Source organism: Tauraco erythrolophus, chromosome 2 (assembly GCF_009769465.1).
Source record: "Tauraco erythrolophus isolate bTauEry1 chromosome 2, bTauEry1.pri, whole genome shotgun sequence".
NCBI lineage: Eukaryota > Metazoa > Chordata > Aves > Musophagiformes > Musophagidae > Tauraco > Tauraco erythrolophus.
In genome coordinates, this window is record NC_141466.1 from 72,772,248 (window position 1) to 72,798,207 (window position 25,960).

At 41.0% G+C, this 25,960-nt stretch overlaps 1 protein-coding gene across 1 annotated transcript in view; it reads left to right on the forward strand.

Moving 5' to 3' along the window:
- The first annotated feature begins 2,894 nt into the window (after window positions 1-2,894).
- DTNB (dystrobrevin beta) overlaps window positions 2,895-25,960 on the forward strand; it is a 198,504-nt gene continuing 175,438 nt past the window's right edge. Inside the window, exons 1-5 of the mRNA XM_086625810.1 lie at window positions 2,895-2,961; window positions 6,877-6,957; window positions 8,915-9,128; window positions 14,548-14,633; window positions 24,611-24,765. Coding sequence (XP_086481936.1) covers window positions 2,895-2,961; window positions 6,877-6,957; window positions 8,915-9,128; window positions 14,548-14,633; window positions 24,611-24,765 — 603 coding nt within the window. The remainder of the gene's footprint in view (window positions 2,962-6,876; window positions 6,958-8,914; window positions 9,129-14,547; window positions 14,634-24,610; window positions 24,766-25,960) is intronic.

The window sequence follows — 25,960 nt, forward strand, 5'->3', positions numbered from 1 at the left end:
TTTGCCTCCTGACAGATAATAGCAGGAAAGAATCAGCAAGGACAGCTTGGCAATCTAAATACTAACTTTTTTTTTTTTGCGAGGAGGTACAGATTGCTGAGCTGTTCACCTAATGGAAATTTCAAATCTTTTGCTCCCTTGAAGAAAGTCAAGAGACTTGGACAAGGTCCTGAGACAGCATTCCTTAGGACATGATTTTCCTGAGGCCATACCTGAAAAATCTGTACAAGATAATTCCTGAGCTATGGGTTGATCAAGCTTCGATGTGTCCCTGCAGCACATCATAACCATGGAGAGACCAGTTCATTTATTCAAGTCTCACTTCAAGGACACTGCCGAACAGATAATTCACTCATTTGCTTTGCAGAGAGCAGGAAGGATAATGCTACCTCCTTTAAAAATTTAAAAGTGTAGATCTTGGTCAATCTAACCTATTTACCTGTGAATTATGTATGATAGTATTCTATGACCACGGTCCATGCAGCTTGAACAGCCTCTTAAAAAGCCCAAATCCTGGCTCCTGCGAAGCAATAAAGTGTCTTTAGGAAAAGAGTTTGATGTCATGTCACTATCATGACTTTAAACGTACATGTTACCAAGCAGCAGCAAAATTAATAGCAGCCCTTCATATACTTAATTATCTCATACCCTGCTTCATCGCCGCCTTAGCACTTTCCTGAGCCCCGAGTGCTCCATGCGCAGCCTCTCGAGCGGTGGCGGTGAACGGCAGCGTCTGGTGTTGCCATATGCCTTTTCTTGCGGGTTCGTAGCGCATCTCCGTGCCTTCTGTGGCAGCACGCTCGGAAGCTGACGCATGGGTTCAGCCGGAACCTGTGGTCTCTGGTATCTCTCTATCTTGCCACTCCAGTGTGAACACAAGTTCCCCAGGGACTGTTTCCAGCTTTGCAGAAAAATGACTTTGGCTTGGAGATGGGGGGTTAGGAGGGTGCAAAATGAGGGACACGCATACTCGAAGCCCAAGGACCAGAAGATCTAATGTTATCCTGATTATTTTTTTTGGCATTGCAGCAGATTTAAATGGTATTGTCCTTCATGTCTTGATAAAGTTGTCTCTACTGAAAACATTTTAAAAGATCAAATAACTAAGTCTACCTCTCGGAGCCCATCTGTTGTGGAATTCAGAGAGACACTAGTACCTGAAATAAAGCGAATTGCTGATGCTGTAACGGGCGTTCTTCAAGATGGCATGTGTGTTTTATGTGCTGAGGAAATAGAGAATAGTAGTTAGTTCCAAAAACTCTTCAGCTTGGGGCAATGTATGAGGATAGCTGGAGCTTGTGGGTGCTCCAAAAATGCATCGCGTGGGCTAGTTTTCCCAGTTGTCCAGCTCTGAACACCTGCTTCAGTCTGCAGTGAAGTACAGCTCAAGATAATGCATTGTGAAGAACCTTGGTTGAGAAGATAAGATGCTCCTTTTGCGTATATTCGTTTAATTAATAAAATGAATTTATTTTAGGAAGCTGAAAAAAAAAAAGCTTTTACATGTCTGCAAAAATGCCATTGAGGTGTTTTCCTTTTTTAAAAAAAAAAATAAATACAGAAGCACGTTGGTTCTGAGTCTGTGGTTTTCTAAACTAGGAAAAATAGGGAAATAAAATATATTTGGAGATTACTTTATACCACCATACGTTTATTCTCCTCTTATGAACAGGTAAGGAAAAAGGTTTTGGTGGCTTTTGAGATGAATATATGTTGTGAGATCTTTACCAGATAATAATTAACAGACAATGGACAAATGCTGAGGGAAACTGTTGATCGGAGAGCGTGCATTAAGTGCCAAGACACAACTTTCTTTTCCTTGGTTGACATTTTAGCCTAATGAACTCTGTCCTGCTGTGTTGCATGTGAGGGTGAGCTGACTGACTCCCTTAGAGTTAGTCTGGTGTAATTGTAGAAAAATTGTTTGGTATTTTCACTTTTTTTTTGTTTTTTGGCTGACATTTAAAAACATATTTAATTGGTTAGTGAATCTGGTAACAAAAGAATAATATAATGTAATTTTACGTGAAATTTTACACTGATACTGAATTAAGTTGCTTTTTTCTTGCTGGGGTTGACTGAAATGTAGCATCTGTCTTTTAGGACTACATAGTGGAGTAAGCCGTTAAGAGGTATTAAATTGTCCCTATGCCCCCTTACCTCGGGGTGTAAGTTCCACTGTGTTGCTGTCACTTGTTCCGTCTGTTTTCCTAAGACCAAGCTATATGTTTTGGGTTTTTTTCTTTCCACCTTAATTATATCTAAGATCTTTACTTCCCTGACAAATATTGTTTGACCTCAGGCATCAGGTTTCAAAGTTAAGTGAATTCTTACAAGTTTTGTTTAAAGATGACACAACCCTCCACCCTCAAAACAAACATCACCCCAAAAACCTGGGCAGGGAAGAGGGGTGCTACTAATCTGTCAGCCAGGGAAAGGAATGTCATATGCATTCTCCTTTTGAACACCGAAGTGTCATGGAAATCCATAGGGCTCTGCACTTCCTTGGCTCAGCTGCTCATGGAGAGGTCTTGCGTGCTTTGTATTTTTCAAACAAAATCTCTTTGAACAGAAAGGAATTCTTTACATGACATTGCTATATATTGTATATGCAGGTCTGAGTTTTGCAAATGTAAGATTAGCAGCTAAAATGTTAGAATTAATGTTTTCTGTACTGTGCACCACTTTAAAAGGTATTATTAACAAGTCTCAAGTGTAGCTCTCTGTTATGGAATGTGATCGTTATGAAGAGATGTCTGTCTTTCTACTGGTCTTTTCGTTTACCAAATATAATTGACTGTTTCAGTTGAGGGATAAAATAATGTTGTTCACAGTAAGCTGCTCCTGTAACAGAAATTCTCACACAAACAGTGTTTGCCGTTTTTGTCTTCAGGATGATTGAGGAGAGTGGGAAGAAGAGGAGGACAATGGCAGAGAAGAGACAGCTGTTCATGGAGATGAGTAAGTAAGAAATTTGGAGACATAATGTCATTTATTCTTTACTGAGAGCATGGCTTTGATAGTTTTACCAGATCGTTTACACCTTGTTTCCACAAGACCTTTGCCTCATCTAGTGAAAAACATCCTGGGTGCTCCTGGGTGCTGCTCAGGAGGAGGATGAAGGAGGTGGGTCACAATTGCCAAAAGGTCATTTATTTCTAGATTTTTGTGAAGCTCCTTTTGTGAATATGAACATTCACATTTCTCATATATGGCAATATCTGAAGTTTGTGGACAACTATTAAAATAAATAATCACAACAGACAGATCGCCTTTTACCTTTGTTTTTAAAAAAAGCACCACAATGCTAGTGTGACTCGGAAGAGGAGTTTGAGGGGTTGTTTTTTGTACAGGACCATTCTCTGAAAGAGAGGCTGTAATTGTTACTAGAAATCAAATTCCTGTCCATACATAATATAATTTAAAGAAATGAGACATAGCCTTTTGAAAAGATATGTGCAGTTAGAAGTAAAAGATTGTATGTTTGCATGTCATCATGTTGTTTTACTTTCCTATGGGAACACGGGACTGAATGACACTCCTGGGTTAGGCAGCCGTGTCCTGTAATGCCAATTATAGACTGATGAAGGTCTGTCTTAAAACAAATAGTATATTTGTGCTATTTTGTTGGAGGAATTCCAGAGTAATGTTCTTAACTGTGGTTATAATTGTCTTATAATTTCAGGAACAGTTTCATTCCTGCGTAATTTCTATCTGCTTCCTTTCATCTGAGACCTATCTTGAGTAGTATTTCTCCCCACCTTTCCAGCTTGCTTTGCATTTAAGTTTATGGTCGTGTCCCTTTTTGGCTTGTTTGACACACGGCACAAGCTGACTCCCGTAGTCTCCCTGCTGTACATCTCATCTCCTGTTCTTCCCTGACTCTGTTCAGTTTGACTTGAGCAAAGATGACTGAATTGTATGGGATGTCCTGGATGAAATCTCATTAGAACTTTGTAAAATGACGCTAGAAATGCTTTGGCTGGTGCATCAGAGTATTCCATTTATCTTGTCACTTTGCAGTGTTGTAGTCATCTTGTAATTATTTACTGCAGAAATGTACGTGCTAGTTCTTAACTTTGGCTAAATTGTTAAAAATACTCAGAATTCGTCTGATTATCTTTATACAAGGTGTCTCTTTTTGCAGCTGTGGTTCTTGTTTGTGATCAGTGAAAGCACTGGTGTATAGACATTCTGAACTGCCTTTCTCTGCAAGGCTCTTTAGCACATTGGTATGAGAAATCTGAAGTACATAATCTTCAAGCTTCACCTGTCCTGTAGTGGAGTGTTTCACTGTGAAGTTTTCTGTTCTAGGTAAGCTTCCTACAGAGTAGATGTGCAATGGGTAAAATCAATGCTTTTGGTGACCAGTTTTTTTGGTCCACATACAAATTTGCTGAAGTGTTTAGATGGTTGCCCATGTGAGGCAAGAGTAGACCTTGGCATTCACCCACGTTGGACATGCTACCCACGGATGTGTGTGTTGGTTTTGTGGTACTTACGGAGCTGTCTGACCGGCAAGAATTGTGTGCAAGCTGTTCTAATTTCTCTGAGCTGCAGAATACACAGGGAGTTTGTCTTATGGAAGGGCATAAAGAAGATGGAGCCAGACTTTTCTCACCCCAGTGGCAGGGTACAGGGCAATGGGCACAAACTGAAACACAGCAAATTCCCTCTGAATGTGAGAAAAAAAAACCCCACATTTTTACCCTGAAGGTGGCTGAGCACTGGGAGAGGTTAACGAGCAAAGTTGTGGAGTTTCTGTCCTTGTAGATGTTCAAAATTCGACTGAACACGGTCGTGGGCAAATTGCTGTAGCTGACACTGCTTGAGCAGGGTGGTGGGACTAGATGATCTCCAGCACTCTCTTCCAGCCTCAACTAGTCTGTGATGCTGAGCTATATAGACTCTCTTGAAAACACATCCCAGTTTATCTTCAGGTAGTTTGGAAGAATGACCCTGTTGAAGGGTGATCTGGTAAGATTTTGTGGGAATGTGACACAGAAAGACAAGAACAGAAAATGGATGACTTCTTAGTTTTGTTTTTAATGTAGCTGTTAAATGACCTTTTATATTTATATGCACACATACATATGTTTTATATACACTTATATATATATTTTTTATATAGACAAAGTATTTTGTGAAGACTCGTGGTCTGTGGAAGTGCTTTCTGTCATTTGAAAGATAATTGAATGCACCCGAATTGAGAGAACTGAAAGAATATTGCATAGAAAATACAAAATGAGCTATTTTGTCATAGCCTTGAATCTGAATACTCCAGCTAATGTCACCTGGCCAAATCCTCTCCTGAAATATATCAGAGATTAGTTTTCTAAAGATGATACTGTAAAATAAGCCACTTAAGTTAGTTGCACCATACTGCCCAGCAGAAGGCCTCTCAGATGTTGGCCAGTCTAATGCTGCTCTTGGGTAAGCTGTCCTGGGAAGCCTTGGATTGGGAAATTGGTCAGCCTCTTCGCTGATCTTAGCAGAGTCTTGTCACCTCATGTTCCATGTCAGTGATGAAGGGAAATAATCCTTGTGTGTCATTTTCAAGACACAATACATGGGTTTCTAAGAACGAGCAGATGCTTTGACATATGTGCAGATGCTTTGGCGTTGTATCTGCAAAATTGTGATGAAGTATCTAAAAGACAAGAATACTTTCTTTCTTAAATTTGCATCTGTGAGTCAGTGAGTGTATACACAAAGGTAATTCAAATGAGGTATTTGCAACTTGGTTTCTGAATTCAGAATGTAGGAGGAAATAACTTCACCACCTTTGAGCAAGACCCCTGATACAGCAATTGGATGCCTTCTTCAGGAGGATGTGGGTTTGTTTTTTTGTTTTTAAATATCTTTTAGAAGTCTGGATTCTGTAAGTCATGGTTATCCCTGTTTCTCAGTTCTCTACCCTTCTAGGCTCTGGCTTTTGAGAGAAGTATAAAAGACTGCAGCGGATCCTGCTCTTGTGCACTCCCGTGAGAACACACAGGGCGCAGGAGCCATGTGCATCCATGCCATTGCCCAGATTGTTTCAGACTACACCTTAAAGCTATATTGATTATAGGATGTAGCCACTATGCTGTCGAAATGAGAGCCATTTAATAGACATTTTGGTTTATGATTAATGGGATTTTCAAGACTTGACTTGTTGGCTGCTTCCAAATTAGAAATGATCAATACCAGACTTTAAACCAGTATTATTGATCATCCCTGCATCACTTATCTTATTTGATCAGTATAGGACGTACACAGATCTGTTTGGCAGAGGGTTAACACAACTTTCTAAAATGGCTTGAGTTTGTAATCTTCAGAGGAATTGATGGAACTGGTAGATTTGATACAGACTGGTGATAGATAATGGCAATCAAATCTTTTGTGATGTTGCATTGTTTGAAGGTATAACACTTACACATCTTGGAGTGGGAGAGTGTTGGTGAAGATGAGATATCTTTTTCTTCTGTGCTTTTTCTTCTGCTTCTTACCTATTTGGATCTCTTTGGGAGACCAAAAGCATGCTCCTGATGGGGCCACAGTGCAGGGGAGGGGAGGAGTACCCACCTCCCTTTTCTTTGTCTCTTCTCTTTTGTGTGCATCTCTACCAGCATCAGTGCAATCCTCTTCCTTACCCACTCACCACTTAATTCTTGCTTCCTTTTAAGGTACTCGTATCAGTCTCAAACGCAGGTCAGTTTATAACACACTGCTGAAAATCACTTTACCATGACATAACTAATAAAAATCTTTGTCATTTTCATATGACAAAGATGATGTATGTGAAAAAACACTCATACCATTTTTGAAGTAATTTTTTCAGATAAGCTGAATGTTATTGAGGAAAGCAAAACACAAACTTTTTTTTATTCATAGGAGCACAGAATTTTGATGTCATCAGACTTTCAACGTACCGAACAGCCTGTAAACTGCGGTTTGTACAAAAAAGATGTAATCGTAAGTTATAATTACTCTTTATCTTCACCAATTTCTCATGCATGATTGTTTCAAATATTTTAGCCATGCGAATTTGAGTATAGAAGAGAAACAAGTATTTTATCAGATAGTGATAGTTTTTACTTAAACTAAACAGAGATTAAATAATTAAAAAGAGGCAATTATCTTTGTCCAATACTCTTTAGTATCTTCAGGTTTATTATTTAATGTTTCTAAAATTTAAAATATATGGACCAGCTTGACTGATTTCAGTTGCCCTAAGCATTGGATGTAGGCAGTCTCAAGCTATTTGAGCTCCCGTTCCATCGTGGTGTACTGCAGACCACCTGAGAGCGAGGCATGGGTGTGAGTTCAGTGGTGCATAATGCAGTAGCGTGAAAGTGTCTGGATCTGACCGTGGTGGCATATGTGTCATGTAGCAACCACGAAGAATTCTGTGAATTCATACCATGCTAGTCAGCATGAATTTCCTCATTCTCTTCCATGGTCCTTTGGCCTTGGATAGCTCACCGAAGCAAAGGAGTGAATAGGTGATACTCCTTTGCACTTTGCAAAACTAGCATTGAATTGGACAAAGGAAAAAGCGGAACAGATTCATGTACACAGGAGTAGGTCCCTCCTCCCAGCGAAGAGGAATTAGTGTGTGTCTGGTGTGGAAGAGGGCAGGAGCACAGCTGAGGAGTCCTGTAGAGGACATGTGCAACTACACACTGCAAATTGTAGCTCCTCCATAGTGCACCTGACCCTGGGGCGCGTGTGTCTCGGGGCTGTTGTGGCAGTGCCCACAGTGCCTTTAGTTTGATGGATGGCTTGCAACTTTTTCATTCCTGTGGAAAAGCGTTAGTTCTTGTCTGTAACTCATGCCTCTGAATTAAAAATCTCCCTTAATCAGTAGAGAGATATTAAGAAATGCTAATTATAGTACATTGCACACTGTGGGCCAAATTCACTGATGCCATGCACATGCCTTGAGTAGCCTTTACCATACGTGTGTGCATAGGTGAGGCTGTGCATTTATGATCTTTGTCTGGAGCACAGGATGATTCAGGAGCATATGCTTGGTGTGAGTCGGTAGCTTGGCTTTTATTGTTGGGTGTTTTTTGTGTGAGAAATATAAAGATGAGTTTTATGTAAGAAATGTTATAGGTCACACACTTAATTCAGGCTCTTTTTTATAGGTTAAGGAAGATAACAAAAGTTGTGAAGTTAGCAAATGAGGCAGTCCTTTGTAACTGCTGGATCATGTTCGGTTTGGGCTGACAGATTACTGTTGATCCTTAGATGTCTTCCTCCACTATCATGCATACCTTTCAAGCTTTGAAACTTTTAAAAATATTATTTGATGTGGTTCTTCAGATCACTTACTGTGGATTTGGAAAGCCATTTTATTAATACTTCGTAGATATGCGCTGAGATACAACAGGGTAAATTAGAGAAATGCTTTGGAGTTCTAAACCTATGTTTACAAAGTATTATACTCTGGATTTGGCAACTGGATCAACTGGAAACAGTCATAGTTTAACTGGAACATCAAGTTTGATCTTCAATACTGAACTACTAGTCTGCATGAGGATGTTCAAAATTATTGTAACCTGTTCATAGTGGATTTAGAATATGGCTGATATCTTTCTCAACTGAAAATATCTAACTCTGCTAAAACACACTGCATAATGATGGAATATCGCTTTTCTCCTTTATGAAGTTTCTCTGTCAGAGCACCCAGATGTTGAAGAGTGGAATAAAAGGCACACAGGATGTCTGGGCACTGCTCTGTTACTTTAAGCTAGTTGACATGAACTGTGGGTGTGAATACCAAGAGTCTGTCTCTCACTTTGAATACGAATAAGTAACTATTCATTCCAAAATAAAAGCTAACATAGCATTCAGAAACAGTACTGTAAAAGTAAGCTTGCATGCATTACAGAATAGAAGTTAATTTTTTTTCCTTTATTTTTAGTTCATCTTGTTGATATCTGGAATATGATTGAAGCCTTCCGAGATAATGGCCTTAACACTTTGGATCATAACACAGAGATCAACGTGTCTCGACTAGAAACAATCATTTCATCCATCTACTACCAGCTAAACAAACGCCTTCCTTCTACTCACCAAATCAGTGTAGAGCAATCCATCAGCCTCCTCCTCAACTTCATGATAGCAGCATATGACAGGCTAGTAACTCCTCTAGTTGTATTCTTAAACTAATTTTCTCTTTAGTTAGATGACTGCAGCCGACAACTGCATGAGTCTCTGGCAAACTGTCCGCATGCTATTTCTCAAATTCATTGAATTGTGTGTTGCACATACACACTCCTATATTTAATATCATAGTAGTGCCTGCAGAGATTTACATTGCCACAGCAGCAGTGCTTTGTCTTAAAAATCGGATTCTTAAGAAAGATGAGTTAGTGTGTTCTGGAACTTGCAGACTGTTGTAAGCTGTGTATCTGAACCGAAGATGAAGTGAAATTGTGTTCTGCAGACTGATGGAACATAATATTAATTTCATGGTGGTATAGCACTGTTTTAAAAAGTGAAAGTGTTTTATTGAATCTTGATCAACAAGACCATTTTATAATGCTACCCTGTTTTGACAGTCAGCTTGCATCTCATCCTAACACGCTGTGACCCCATAAAGGCTAATTCTCATTTCTTGGCTGGAATCATAGAATGGTTTGGGTTGGAAGGGACCTTCAAGATCATCCAGTTCCAACCCCCCTGCCATGGGCAGGGACACCTTCCACCAGACCAGGTTGCTCAAAGCCTCATCCAACCTGGCCTTGAACACTTCCAGGGATGGGGCAGCCACAGCTTCTCTGGGCAACCTGTTCCAGTGCCTCACCACCCTCAAAGAAGCTTGATTTCTTGCTCAGGGTACTGTCTAGGCATTTCCTTGTGTCCAGTTTTATAAGTTTCTTTCGCAGCTTCTTTCTTCAGGGTTTGATCTGTTAATCTTCTTGAATAGAGGTGTCTCTGGGTTCTCTGAGTAGTAACTGCAAATCTTTCACTGTTGTTTAGCACCTCCTACTTTTTGTCTTATCTTTCTCACGGTTAGCTATTATTTTGTTCTTATCTTTCTTCTGCGTTTTCCCTCTCCTAGCAGTGGAGAATTGCCTGTGACCAGGATGCTGTCACAGAGACTGAGGAGTTTTACTCAATATGATCTGCAGCGCTGAATATGCCAAATAGTTATTCTGTTTGTAGTGTCCAGACATTGATCATTTCCTAATGTGACAACTTCTTATTGTCACCAAACAAAAACTAGGTTTCCCCTCCAAAAAAGTCCAAGACTTCAGAAGAATCCCTGTCTCACTAAGAACAGATAAAAACAATGCAAAGCTCAGAGCAGGAAGACTGCTATGACAACAGGATCAAACATGTATTTTTCTGTTTAGTTCTGATGTGGTATTAGTTGTGAGACCAGTTGTAAGGGTTAGCTGATGGTTTTAGTTATTCTGAGACAGATCACACTAGAAAGTATAGAATTTAAAAGTAGAAGTGATCATGTTTTGGGGAGATGGCTCAAAAGATTGAGGCTTTAGTTAGAGATATGTTTTTCTCCTCCATATGTTTTTCTGCCTCCAACCTTGCAAGTTCTACCTCTTCTGGAACCCAAGCACAGTCCAACAGCTTCTCTTTAGCTTCCTCTCTCTGCAGCGTGGCATTGAGAGAGAAGCTGGGATGCTGTGCTGTGTTGTGTGGTGGGAGAACTAAGAAGAGGAGAGGCAAGGCTGAGGCTCCCTCTCCAGGAGTTCATCAACATGGCAGACATTTATTAAAAAAAAAAGTCCACATGTGCACTGGAATTGCATCGTTGGGGTAGCTGTGTGGTTGTATGAATGCACATAGTGCAGTAGCTTCTTACAATATGGTGCTGGTGGTAACATCACAGAGTCATTAACATTCCATGAGACAGGTACAGGGATCAAAGACTTGACTAGCGTCCTCCCTGTGGGAATATTTAAGTTAGAGCTTATGTTAGCTAAGTTTGAAATACGATCACAATGAACACTTGCCTGGGACTCATAGGACAGCCCTGATCATGGTGCAGAAATGATGGCTCATACTGCATCAGTGGTGAGTTGTGAGGAGGAACAGCTGTGGTATGATGTTCTTCACTGCTTTCTGCCACAGAGCTTTGCCTGGGTGTTTGACAGATCATTCCTCAGCTGTTTTCCCAATAGTCTCTCCTGGCTTTCCAAAGTCCCTGACATTTTGGGAACCCCAAAGTATGGCTCATCCCCTGACCCCATTTGGCTGTTTCAGAGCAGTCAGCTTTTTATCTCATGATTTCTAGAAATCATTTAATTTGACAGTGGATTTAGGTGCTCCAGCTTCTTTTTTCTTCTTAAGTTGTAGGTATCAAACCACACTGTAGGCTGGTAATAAAGCCATGAGCAACAAGGGGGAGGGAGAGGATGACCAACAAATAAGTGAGGAAGTGAGTTGGGAAGCAGTGTGGAGTGATGTGATTAGGAGGAACCTTGTAACCAGCATGGCAGAGCTGGAAGGGGCTCACTTCGAGCATATACATACACGTAAGGAAACGCCTACAGATCAGCATTGTGCAGAAAGCTCTCGTGCATGACCAGGTGCCTCTCCGAAGTGGCCGTGCAGTGCTGCGTGCAGCATGGGGAGCAAATGGGAGGCATTAGAGGTCTGATCTTCCAAGAGGAGGTTGTGGGAGAGCTGACTCAAGTGGAGTGCTGCAGTGGGCTCTCTGGGAGGGACAGACGAGGGTGGGGGCCGCCCTTTGTGTGAGAAAGGGGCTGGAGTGCTGGTGCTCTGCCTGGGATGGCTGAGGAGCGAGCTGGGGCTTTGGGTCGGGATTAGCAGGCAGCCTGACGTGGGCATCATTGCCGTGGGTGTCTGCGACAGACTGCCCCATCAGGGAGACATAGAGGCAGCCGGAAGAAGCCTCATATGCACAGGTCCAATCTTTTTTTTAAACAAGTCCCCCAGTTTTGTTTCCAATCATAGAATCACAGGTTGGAAGGGACCTCAAAGATCATCTAGTTCCAACCCCCCTGCCATGGGCAGGGGACACCTTCCACTACACCAGGTTGCTCAAAGCCTCGTCCAACCTGGCCTTGAACACTTCCAGGGATGGGGCAGCCACAGCTTCTCTGGGCAACCTGTTCCAGTGCCTCACCACCCTCAGAGGGAAGAATTTCTACTGATTCTTATAGGAGTTTCAAAATAGTATTGAAAGTTTTCCCGTTTTTGCTTTTCATAAGGAATTCAGCAGATTGAATAGCATTGGTACAAAAATCAATTTTGGTGAGTTGTTTAATAACTACATTTCTACCAGTTTGCAGGGGAAAGAGTTTGGTTTTTTTCTTTATTGATAAACAGAATGGCAGCAGAAGCAGCCTAATATCTGAAGGCACTATAAGATACCTTTGCAAGGATAAGTTTGTGTCCTGTGAGATATTGATGGCTTTAGTCACTTCTTTTTCATGTAAATTAATTCAAGGCTGGACTCTCTTTTGAGAGAAAATGAATGTCTGTCTATTAAAAAGAAAAGAGGGAGCGGGGCTGAGACTATAGCTTAAGGAAGTTTAAATTAGCTGGTAAGATTTGCTCAGATAAAAGTGGAGGTCAAGGCTTGAGGATGAACTTTTCACACAACTGGTTTCTGACATAGTCTTTTTTTTTGTCGTTTTTTTTTTTTTTACACAGAGTGCCAACTTACTCCTTTGAGAAAGCTATTTAAGAGAAAACAAAGAAACAAAGTAGGATAGCTGAGATCTTTACCTTGTTGATAACTGTATAGCCTTGTAGAGCTTGAAATAAACATCTAATGTATTTGCTTTGCTCCGTTTGTTTAGTTTCTTTAAACAGCAGTTAAAAGGATACTGGATATCAAAAGACCAAGTGATGGCCTTTGAATCGTCGTTACTCTTCACAGATCTTCCTGCAGCTATAGCTCTGGGAGATTCTGCCTTTCCTCTGTAGAGGGAATATTTGAAAGATACTCCGAGTCTGTAGTAGAGAAATAGCATGTTGTATTTCAGGTACTTCTCACCCTGAGAAAGGTTGAGAGCCTTTACCTTACTGCAGAGCGTGAAATGCTGCCAGAAGATAGTGTTTGAATATTAACTCTGAGTGTGAAAGGGGAAAAAAACTTGTTTGCTTACTTCCTGATGTCTCCATCTGGTTGCTTGTCTGTCACTGACATTAGACTTTGTCATTACTTCAATACCATGAGCCAATATTTATTTCAAATAATTTTACTCTTAACACTTTCCAAGTGCTAGTTGTCAAAGAGCAAATGTTAAATACCCATCTCATTTCCATTGAGAAACATTCTAGAGATTTTCCTAGATCTAGCACTTGTCATGTATTATCCCCATCATTATTTTTCCCATGATAGTACAAATTATCTGTCCAGTACATTTAATTACAGTTACTTGAACATGTTTTAATTCTTTTTCTCCTTTTATATGTGACTTCAAATTTCTCGGTGGTGTGTCAGTCTGTACCACTGTTGCTGTTTATAGTTAAGGATAATGACTCAGTAAGTTTCTGTTTGGCAAGAAGTTGCTCCAAATTCCGGCAGCTATTACCCGTATTTACACACGTTTCTTTTGCTGTACGCACCACTAAACCAACGTTCAACCCACTTCACAGTAACAGTGGATTTATGCTGAGATAGCCACACTGTGGCTGTCCAATGTCATACATCAGAGGTTCTCTGACTCCTGTCTTTATTACTATGAAAGAGAAAGCAATGAGGAGGCAGGGAGGGGGATATGTGCCTTCTGGGCCAGCACTGAGCTGGGAGAAACTCTTACTGGTATCACCTGTGCTGCGCTTTAACCCAGCAAGCTTGTTCTGTGTTCTGGTGACTTGCTTCCCTCATCATTTCATCCATATCTTTCCTTCTGGTGGCAGGAATAATACACATAGCTGTTTCCATATATCATACTGTGCTGAATGGGCTTTTTCCTGCTTGCCATAAAGACAGTTTCATTTTCGCTTGCTGGTATTAGAAAATTATTCCCCAAATGTGCCATCTGTTCTGACAGCACAGCAGCTTCATTAAGTTAGAATAAAACGTTGTTCACATTATTCCTGTTCTATGTAGTATATTCAGGATATCGTACAACTTCTCTATTAGCTGTCAATTGCTGTACTGTTTTTAGAATTAAATGTATTTGAATATATTTAAATATATTTGAACATCAGAGTTTATATCAAGGAGTAAAAAATTAAAGCAACTCACAAAGGGTAGCAGAGGAAAAAATGACATGTTTTAAAGTGAACAAATGTATTTTAATGGAAAAAATAAATTAACATGTTACTTTTTAATAGGGCAGTTACGGGATGACCAAGACAAGTGGTAGTCTCTTCTTTATCTGTGCATTTGCATAATTCTGCAAGAAAATTTTATTTGTGATTAGACACGTCTTCCAGTATTATAAAAATACTAGCGCTATCACTGTTTTAATGCTAAATTAAATAGTTGTGGCAGATCTTAGTAATTAATGGAAGGCATTTATGCATCTCCTTCTTAAGCCTCAAGTATTTTTGTTGCTTATTGTTCTATGTAGTAATTAACTTACCGTGTAATATTTTTTTTCACAGTGAGGGCAATGGGAAGTTGACGGTGTTTTCAGTGAAAGCTATGTTAGCAACAATGTGTGGCGGTAAAATACTGGACAAACTGAGATGTAAGTATTTTCAAGCAAATCAAACCGTTTTATGAAATATTGGGTTTCCGTTATTTGCCACTTGTGTTTTATTGTATTACGTTCTGACAGGTAACTTTTTTGCTTACACAGTGATCTTTACTCTGAACTGAAGCTTGCTCTATCAATGTTTGTGTTCACATGCCATCTGCTGGCCATAACACCGACTGAGTCTGGAACTGAGTAGGCTTTACAAGTACTTTTGTTTAGTTTGAAATGCTTAGGCACTTAGAATCATAGAATCATAGAATGGTTAGGGCTGGAAGGGACCTTCAAAGGTCATCTAGTCCAACCCCCCTGCAAGGAACAGGGATATCTCCAACTAGATCAGGTTGCTCAGGGCCTCGTCCAACCTGGCCTTGAACGTCTCCAGGGATGGAGCATCCACCACCTCTCTGGGCAACCTGTTCCAGTGTTCTACAACTCTCATGGTAAAAAATTTTTTCCTAATATCCAATCTGAATCTACCTCCCTCTATTTTAAAACCATTACCCCTTGTCCTATCACAACAGGCCCTCCTGAACAGCCTCTCCCCATCTTTCCTGTAGGCCCCCTTGAGGTACTGGAAGACCGCTATAAGGTCACCCCGGAGCCTCCTCTTCTCCAGGCTGAACAGCCCCAACTCTTTCAGCCTGTCCTCATAGGAAAGGTGCTCCAGCCCTCTTATCATCTTCGTGGCCCTCCTCTGGACCCTCTCCAACTGGTCCATGTCCTTCTTATGTTGGGGGCTCCAGAACTGGACGCAGTACTCCAGGTGAGGTCTCACGAGGGCAGAGTAGAGGGGAAGAATCACCTCTCTCGACCTACTGGCCACGCTCCTCTTGATGCAGCCCAGGACGCGGTTGGCCTTCTGGGCCGCAAGAGCACATTGCCGGCTCATATTGAGCTTCTCGTCCACCAGTACTCCCAAGTCCTTCTCCTCAGGGCTGCTCTCGATCCATTCTCCGCCCAGTCTGTATTTGTGCCTGGGATTGCCACGACCCAGATGTAGGACCTTGCATTTGGCCTGGTTGAACTTCCTGAGGTTGGTACGGGCCCACCTCTCCAGCCTGTCGAGGTCCCTCTGGATGGCATCCCTCCCTTCCAGCGTGTCGATAGCACCACACAGCTTGGTGTCATCGGCGAACTTGCTGAGGGTGCACTTCTTTAAATGTAAAATTTCAGGTCTGATTTTTCTGGTAGGAATGTCAAATTTGTTGCTATTTCTTCTATTTTGAGGGTGTTGTGGGGCTTCTGTACATCTTCAACTTCATCTGAGGCACTCTCTGCATCTTTTCATTCTGTAATTCCAGCTTCTCAGTTCTTACTTTTTACTCCTTTTTATTCTTTTCAATCTTAATTTATTTTTTTCTTGTTTCCATGAGCCTTCTGCTGTATCAGTAGAGAATCCATGATATCCATAAACATTGGTTTTGTCCTTTAGTAGGGATTCTTGTTCTTCTATCTTTCTCAAGGTGCAAGGCGTACTGCTTTTACGGGTGTGTTTTCTTTTCTTTTCTTTTCCACCCTGAAAAGTTGGAAAGTTAGTTGTCTTATTAGTGCCAGATTTTACTGTTCAAGTCTTGTCCTTTTCACCTCTCCTTAAATTTCCTTTAGGAAAGTTATCTTGTAATAATTCATTCCTCCTAATCTCCATGATTGTCATTCACTGTAAATAATTCATTAGACTTTTCAACATCATTAAGCTTCTGTATTATATTTGTTTTAAAACTACCATTGTGAAATACCAGTGTGCTGAATTAAACTACATGACAAGCTCTGAAAATAGATAGTGAGAAGTCATTGCATACACATATTAATATTAAGGCTGCGCGTGTTTCAGTACCAGGAAATGCCGGGTTTTACCTGGCATTAACTATAAAATGTTCCGATTAAGAACAAAGCTGCAGGTGACTAAAGATTAGTGTTAAATAAAGGGGACAGGCATGTACGACAGAGGATATTTAAGACTTCTTAAGCATTTAGCAAATGCATTACCTCTATAAAATATGCAAGATCAAGTACTGGGGGGAAAAGAGGCTACATCCTCAGTAAGAGATTACATTTTGGGATTTAATTAGGATAAGATTTGAGGAGGTTACAGTAGATGAGTAGTTCAGCATGGGCCTGGGACAGAAAAGGAGCATTATTTCTAGAATTAGCAAGACAATACTGAAACACATAAAAAAAATGTCAATGTGACCTTTTAGCAGAAAAGGCAATTAACCACAAAATCATCCAGGAAAAGAGGATTTTGGCTAATTTGTAATTGAGATTTTAGGACTATGGGAAATCTGTGCAGGAGAAAAGCTTCCTCTTAACCGGGATAGAATTGGTTAAGAAAGCCAAAGGGTGTTGGCTTTTCAGACGAGGCCCTAGGACAGCTTTCTGTGGAATATGGGAGAAAATCCGAGATTCAGGATAGTAGGATCTTATAAACCTTCTGAGGGCAGAGGAGAAGAGAGGAAATGTCGTATTGTTAGCAGAATAAGTTTCTGAGTATCACCAGAACTCAAAACTATTAACTGTTGGTGACCTGTCTTTCTGAAAACTTACCAGGGGTAAAGGGAATGGTAAGAAGAAAATGTCATGTGAAGTTTAGGAGGGGAGATGTGGGGAGCTGCAGGCCTGACAGTGGACCAGCTGCTTGTAGTAGAGAATAGAATTAATTGACGCATGGGAAAATGAGATTTTATTGTTGGGGAAATGGCTTTTGTGAAAGTACACTGTATAAAACCGTAAGAGTTTGTTAAAGGAGGCAAAAAAAATGATGGACAAAGGAGTTCTAGCTGATACAGACTTCTTGGATTTTTGAAAGGCATTCGGGGAAGGTCCCTTAGCAAATGCTTAAATGCTTGAAGACATTTAAGTTTGATGAAAGGGATGAAAGGTGGGGTCTTTGCAAAGGTAGAAGGTTGGCTAAAAGGAACCAAATAAAGAGCAATAAAGATCCTTTTTGCTTTGAGATTGCTGGATATAAACTGTCACCTAAACTGATGACAATTTGATACAAAGTAAATCAATGTAGTAAAAGCTGAAATATACTGAAGAGTTGTAGTATCATCTAACAAGGCTGAGTAACTGTGAAATAAAATGGTAGGTGAATTCAGTGTGAGTACGTGTAAAGTGGTGCCTACTGGAGGAGTGAAGTGTGATCCCAATGTGATGCACAGAAAGGTGAGCTAAGAAAGTTGTTCTTGTTGCTAGATGAGAGATCTTGGAGCTGTACTTCTGTGAAGATGTCGACGCTCTGTTTAGTAATGGCTAAAACCCAAGAAAGGTTGCGGAGGGGAAGGAGGTGAAGAACAAAGTGGAGAGGTAGAGGCACTGTATAAGTCCTTTATGTGTCTTTATGCTTTGAATGAGCGCTGCTCCAGTACCCCCGTCTGGTACTCTGCCCTTTCCAGTTCTGATGCATCTCTTCTGAGGAGGACAAAAAGATCATCAAAGGCAGAGAAAGCTTTCTGTGCAAAGAACAGATAGAGCAGAATTCTTCGACCTGGAGAGAAAAATGGTAGCGAAAGGATAGCGTTCTGTAAAATCATGAGCAGTGTGTTAGTGGTGAATAGGAAAAAACCGCTCTTCCTTTCCCTTTCCAACACCATAACTAAAGGGCAGTAACTGAAATCAGCAGTGACAGACTGAAACAACGAAAAACAATATTTCTTTAAACTTTACCAAAGTCCCTATCAAACACTTACACAACCCGATTATTCCTTGAACCGTTTTCTCTGAAGGCAAATTCATCAAAGCTTGTGGAATGCCAAGATACTCTCAGTGAGTGAGGAATATTCTGGGGAATGTGCTCGCCTGAGCCATCTGCTGTGGGGATGAACACACTTCTGATCTGCCTCAGCTGTTCTCATAGTCTTTATTTCTTCTTCTGATCATTATGAATATGCTGTCTTGTTTTTTCCCTTTCCTGTGTTTCCCACCTGCCTCTCTGATTACTGACCCCTTTCATCACTGAACTACTTCTGTTTCCAGTTTACTTATTCCCCTGATTCCGCCCCTGCACCGCCTGTGCTCCCTGTCCTGAGCAGGCGTCAGCTCCAGCTCCACCGGAACACAAGGCTGTCTGGAAATCCTGCAAGTTGTACATATTTTTTTTCCCCTCATCTCGTAATTTATACAAATAATAGTAACTTGGTCTCTGTACTTGCATATGTACAGGCTTATTTTTTTTATTTCTGAAAACGTGAACAAATGGAGTGGTTTTCAGTCCGTACAGTCTCTGACAGCACATATGAAATGGGAGTTGTTCAATGGTACCACTTTTCTGTCTCTGGAAAAGAGTATTTCCTGGGACATGACACTCCTTGCAGAGGACTTCCTCTGTGTGGTGTGCGAGGCAGGAGTTGTAAACCCAGCCCACTGCTATGGACTTTGTCATAGCTTTTTAAGCCAGAGAAATGCAATATAAAAATGTCAAATTTTGTGGATCCAAATGACTTAATTTTAGCATTCAAGTAGATTCATTGTGAACTAATTAGTGCTTCTTTCCATGTGATTTCTGCAAGTGAATTGGAAACAGAACTTCAAGTTAATCAAGACTCTGCTCTGCTCATTTTAGGGGCTGTCCGACTTCTCACTTGCTCCTTTTATCCTCTCACCATCTGGCTCTGATAAGCCTTTAGTGCTGACTGAAGTTTAGCCTAAAAATTCATACAATAATGTACACTAAATAGTAGGTTTCGCATAATAAGGGCTCTGAAAGTTAATCTGCTGTTGATGAATTAGCCCGATTGTGGGGTTTTGACCTGGGGGAGAGAGTACTTTGTTTTTTGGAGGAGTAGGGGTGAAAAGGAAGTTATTTGTTTTGGCCCTAATCAGGGGACCAAAGTAGTAGCAATAATAATGTGTGGTTAGTTGTGGTGTCCCATCTATTCCAACTGCACAAGCTCGGTGTGTGGTTTTATACAGGCTTTCTTACATCTCTTTTGTTTGTAGCAAGTGTTAGGAGTTGCCACATCCACTGATGTGATAGAGGTAGGGCTGCTGCAGTGTCAAGTCCCCAGGCCACCAGTGGTGAGGGTGGGCGTGCGTTCCTGGATCGACACAGACAGAAAATATCCATGTGAGCACCAACAGTACCAGTGACCTCATTCTGTTCCCCTCAGCCTGATCAGGATGAAAGTCTGTTAGTGGCACAAATCTATACATATATGCACATGCCTCTATGATATGGATCCCTCCAGTGACTGGCCTTAGATGCTCAGCTCTCTAGTAGCTGGTCCTTGGAGCCTCTTAGATCCTCTGGTCTCTCCAGTATCTGTCCCAGACTTGTGGCCTCTCTGATACCTAAATCTTAAACTGAATCCTAATACCTAATCACTGAATTTTCCTCCAAAAGCATCTTAATCTCCTTGTAGATGCTTAGGTGGTGCTATTAGGTCTTCTCAGTGTCTTATCTTCTCCAAGCTGCCTGGCGGAGAAGGACGTGGGGGTGTTGGTTGACTACCGGCTTGATATGAGCCAGCAGTGTGCCCAGGTGGCCAAAAAGGCCAATGGGATACTGGCGTGTATCAAGAATAGAGTAACCAGCAGGAATAGGGAAGTGATCCTGCCCCTGTACTCGGCACTGGTGAGGCCGCACCTGGAATATTGTGTCCAGTTTTGGGCCCCTCGCTTTAAGAGAGATATTGAGCTCCTGGAGCGAGTCCAAAGAAGGGTGACTAAACTGGTCAAGGGGCTGGAAAATAAAACTTATGGGGAGCGGCTGAGGGAGTTGGGACTGTTTAGCCTGGAGAAGAGGAGGCTGAGGGGAGACCTGATTACAGCCTACAAATACTTGAGAAAAGATGGTGGGGAGGTAGGGGAAGGGCTCTTTACATTAGTGTTGGGTGATAGAACAAGAGGAAATGGGTATAAGCTTAGTCAGGGGAGATTCAGGTTGGATGTTAGGAAGTATTTCTTCTCTGAAAGGGTTGTCAGCCACTGGAATAGGCTGCCCAGGGAGGTGGTTGAGTCCCCATCCCTGGATGTGTTTAAGAATAGCGTGGATGATCTACTTAGCGATATGGTTTAATGGGGATTGGGGATGGTTGGACTCGATGATCTCTAAGGTCTTTTCCAACCTAGAAATCTATGAAATCTATGAAATTGCTATTTCCCCAGCGTGTCTTCACAGGATAAGCTCTCCAGCGTGCCGACCATCCTCTACAGAGCTCACTTCAGTTTGTCTTTCATATTCTGTGATTCTCAACAATTCTCTGATTCTGGGAGATCCCAAAACTGGACACAGTACCTAGAGGAGGTCTAAAAAGTGCTGAGTGGAGGAGGATAATCACTTCTCTCTATTATCTGAGCTCCTGTTCGTGCAGCCCAGGATGCTGTTGGACACCTTTGCTGCCAGAGCGCCCTGCTGGATCATGTTCAGCTTGTGACCGCAAACCCCACAAGGACCTTTCCAGCAGAGCTGCTCTTCATCCAGGCAGTCCCAGCCTGGATCGCTGCCAGAGCCTCTTCGTTCCCAAGGGCAGGACTTGGCATTTGTCCTTTTTGAATTTCATACAGTTCCTGCCGGCCCGTTCCTCCAGCCGGTCTGGGTCCTGCCAGACGGCAGCCCTTGCCCTCAAAGATGTCACCTGGTCCCCCCAGTTTGGCATCATCTGCAAACTGGACAAGAGCACACTCTGGCACCCCTCCCAGATCATGGATAGATATGTCAAGCAGGACGTGCCAGGACAGATTCCAGCAGTAGTCCACTTGTTATTGGTCTCCATGAAGAGTTTGACCCATCATCTGCTACCCTCCAAGCCTGATCATCCAACCAGCTACTTGCCCCTCTGGTTGTTCACCCACCCAGACTGTGACATCCCTTGGACCTTGGAATATCATGGGGGGAAATAAAACAGTAAACAAGCCTTGCTCGAGTTGAGGTGAACGACACCTACAAATTCAGTCGTCTCTTCACAGCACACAATCAGGCGGGTCAGGTGCATCCGTATTGCCGGATCACAGACAGCTGTTCTTTCGTGTGCCCAGGAATGTGTGCCAAAAAGACTTGCTCCATGATTTTCTCAGGAACCCAAGTGGGGCTGTCTGGCCTGTGTTTCCTTGGGTTGTCCTTTTGACCTTAATACGCGCTTTGGGTTAATGCCGAAAAGCCTGCATGCACACGCGCACCAAAGCACGGTCAAACTAATTCATCCATTAATTTTATTTTCTTGACTTTTATTGGTATTAAACCTAGTATTTAACAAATATTGTAGGAATTTGTACAATAAAAGTTGATGAGTTCATAGGAATTGTGAGGCGCAGGATACACTCAAGGCCAAATGGGGGTGCCAGGTTCTTGTTGCTTTGGTTTTAACTTAGAGATATGGTGGAGCCTTCAGCTGGAACTACAAAGCATCAGGCAAACGCCTTGATTGGAAAACACAGCACAGTCAATTTTGGCAGTTGTGAGCAACTGAGAAGAGGCTCTGAAGGGAACTGTTGGGCAGTGTAACAAATGGTGTTACAAGCTCTGTTATTCATGTAAAAGTTTTACTACAAACATTTGAGGACAGGAACTCAGGAGTTGCACAAGTACTGTTTTACCATGGTACTTTAGGGACTGAGCAGTGGTTTTTGTAGTTCTAATTTTTTTTTTTATTCTGGTTTAAAAAGAAAAACGCTTATAGCATAGTAACACTGAACTGAAATTTTCCATGAAAATTAAAGTATAATAGCTGGTCACCAGGAGACTTTATCAGCACATGCCTGTTGTGACCCTGAGATGAGCTCTTGAGAAATTACGACACGCTTAGCCTCTGTTTTGCTTGAGGTTTTCTATTTGAGGGTAACTTACTGCCCTTTAAAAGGGCAGATGACTCTCATTTATCCCACTGATCTTTATCTTTTCCAATTTCACTGGTAATTCCCATGTGGAAGTTTCCCGAGTAAATGAATTCAATGTCACTTTGACTGTAAAAGTACTCTTTTATGGCAGTGAGATAGCTAGTGGGGGCTTTTAATTTACCCTTGATTTAGCCTGTTCTATTTTTATTTCATTTTCAATTTATTTCTGTAGCTTTAATTACTTTCTCCTTAAAGTCGTTAAAGTCTTGCATACTGTTGAGTTCAGATTAATAGGCTGTATTTACCCAGAAGATTTTGTCCTTTTTTTAAATACAAGTACTGCCATGTTCCACTCATGTTCTACCTTGACAGATTTATTACTAGACCTTCAGTTTTTGTGCATGTGCCAGTTCTGGAGTGATTCTGATCTAGAATGGGTTAGTTAGGATTCTGAAATTTTGACTCTAATTAGTTTTAGTTGTTTCCATAGTTTCATTTGTGTGTTTTGATCCTGACTTTTCTTTCGCATTAAATTTTCAGGTTACATTTAATTTTCCTGCTTGGCTTAATTTTCTAAAATACAGCATTCCCCTCGACCCTCATTTCACTTTCTTTTTTCTTTTTTTCCCCCCTTTTTTCCCTGCCATTATTCCTAATATGCCTTATAAGATTATTCAGCAGGGGCTTCAGACCTTCACTTCAAGCTTGTCTGTTTAGCCAATGCTACAAATTCCATATGACTTTACCACCCTTAACTTAGATATTGTAAGCTTCTTCATGAGCTCATTCATTCAGGAGATTGGAACAATTTCTCTAGTTTACTAGAAATATGCCTTTCTGAAATAGTTTTGTTTTTTTTTTTACAGACCTAGTTTTGATATCTTAAACTTAATTTCTGTCAACATATACTTTTTGATGTTTAATTACTGATGGTGTCTTAAATAACCTCATAGATAATTCAGTGACTGTTTAGAGAAGAATTCTGGTATCTGTCACATCTGGGAAAATTTTAGCTCTTACTAATATTAGTGATCTTATTAGAGAAATCTTCCTTTATAGAGTAATCTGACTCTGCAAGAGTCTGAGACCTAGTTTTGCTGTTGGAGAGATTTTTCTTTTCCAAACAGATTTTTGGTCCCAGGACGGTGGTTCTTTATCTGTCTGCAGCTCTCTTAATGTTTTATGACATCATTTTCTTAAAATGCTATCTACACATCATCTCCTATATTTTTACTTTCCTGAGACGCCAGAGCTGGGAGGTTCAGGTCGGTCACGTGGAATGGCTGGAGCAGAGGGGTCGGAGGAGCTGAGCTCTGCGCAGTGAGGGTGCAGAGGGTCTCCAGAGCAGGAGGCTCCGGAGACATCCTTCCATCCACACACCCATAGCTATGAGCATGGCGTGGGAGTGAAAATTCCCGCAAAACTGCCCTCCTCCCTCCTGGGACCCTCCCTCCCTTTCTTTTTGCATATACGCACAAGATCACTGAACATCTTGCTTGATCATCTTTTTGGCTTCAGAAATATATTTAGCCCCACATAGCTAATTAAAAGCATACCTCGTCTCACGATAAACATTTTTCTTGTGTAAGGACAGAACTTCCTATTCTAACTCTTCGGTCTCCACAACATCCCTGATGGAAAATTAGATCAGATTTCCTCTTCCCCTTCCACTCACGTGTTTCAGCCATGGAAATGGAGGTCATTGTGCCCCAGATCCTGACTGCTTTGCGTCTGACGCACTCTTCTAACGCTGTGTTACTTGAATTCAACGTGCCGTTGACGTGCACCAGAATTACCAGTTTTGCCAGTTTTGACTTTGTGATTCTTAGAACTTTTTTAATTCTAGGAGGCTTCTCGAAGGATTATATGTGGTTTTATTTTGAAGGCGTAAACATGAAGATGTAACTTTTATAACACCTCCTGGCTTCTGCTTTCTTGCTGTTACAGTTAATGCACTGGCAGAATCTTTTCTTGAGACTGGGTGCGGTAGAATGGAGGAAACGGGAAGATTTATATCACAGCATGTTCAAATACATTAATTTATACATTTTATCTTGATACCAAGTAATAAGAAATTATGTTCAGAATAAAACAAAAAGCAGAAATTTCTCGGGATTTAAATGAGTTGAAATTATTTTTTTCTTTTCTGTAGTAAGCACGTATTTACTGTAGGGTTTTATTATATTTTCTTACAGATATTTTCTCTCAAATATCAGATTCAAATGGACTAATGATATTTACAAAGTTTGATCAGTTTTTGAAAGAAGTTCTAAAACTTCCAACAGCTGTGTTTGAGGGGCCTTCTTTTGGATACACGGAGCATTCCGTACGGACCTGTTTCCCACAACAAGTAAGAGTTAACGACACAGGGTTTTTGTATTGCTTGTTAATACCGTGCTTTCTCTTGAAGTCCACTGGCTGCTTTGGTTGTAGCTTGTATGGGGTTCGGAGGGAGGGGGTTTGGTAATATACACCATATAACCTAAGCGGTGGTAAGAAAGTCTGAATAATTTAAAATAGTACACCTGGGTCTTAAGCAATTAAAGGAACTTGCACCATTTTAGTTTGTTCTCTCTCCTTAAAGCAACACTTCTGTTCCCCATCAGAAGAACAGCAAGAATGACTGACTTATTTTCTAAAACATGAAACAGCATTTTTACTATGTTCCCTTGATTATTTTTTTAAAATCTTTCTCAATGTATTAAGGGTATTAGTTTTACCAAATCACTTGGTGGTTGGTTGGGTCTGTACCAAATAAAGACATTGTGTACACGTAGTGTATTTTTAAATCCATTTCACTGTTGTGCTTATTAGTATAACTGTTTTTCCCAGAATATTTCCATTACATATAATATTTGGAGTAGATGTTGTAGTAATAATCTTAAAAGAGCTTTTTATTTCTTTATATATTTTAGTTGTAACTTAATTGTTCCAAGGATTTGTTTCTAGTTTGAGATAATGCAAATAGCATAAATAATACTTAAATCAACTGTAAACATGAACCTAGATAATCTTAGGCCTAAAATTAAATGTTTAGACTCTGGTCATGATTATGTTCTGGAAGAAATATTTCTGAAGTATTTAAGTTTATAATTTAGACTCACTTTTGCTAAATTTAAGTTAATTAGCAATTAATAAATTTGAAATATAATACGGCAGGAAACAGCCTTTGATTTAGGAAACAACGAGGGCTCCAGCTCATCTGTGAGTTACTGAGGACAGAGTTTTATTTTACTAATAGTGTAATTTACAAATGTTTTTCTGTTTCCGTGCTGGCTGAGGCGTTTGTGACCAACATGCACATCAGTGCCAGCCGTTTATGCACTCAGGGAAACTGATCCTATCAAATCAAATTCCACATAAGTGGCACTACTGTTGGCTGTAAAACCTCAGCCTGACTTCGGAGCTGTGAAAGGCAGAGCTTGGATCCGAAGCTCTATGTGCCCTTTCCATTGGCTGTGAAAGGAATGGGGATGGGGATTTTGTTTTGTTTGGAAGCCTCCGCTCTGGAAGTGACCATTTCTCTCTCACCCATGAAGAGAGGC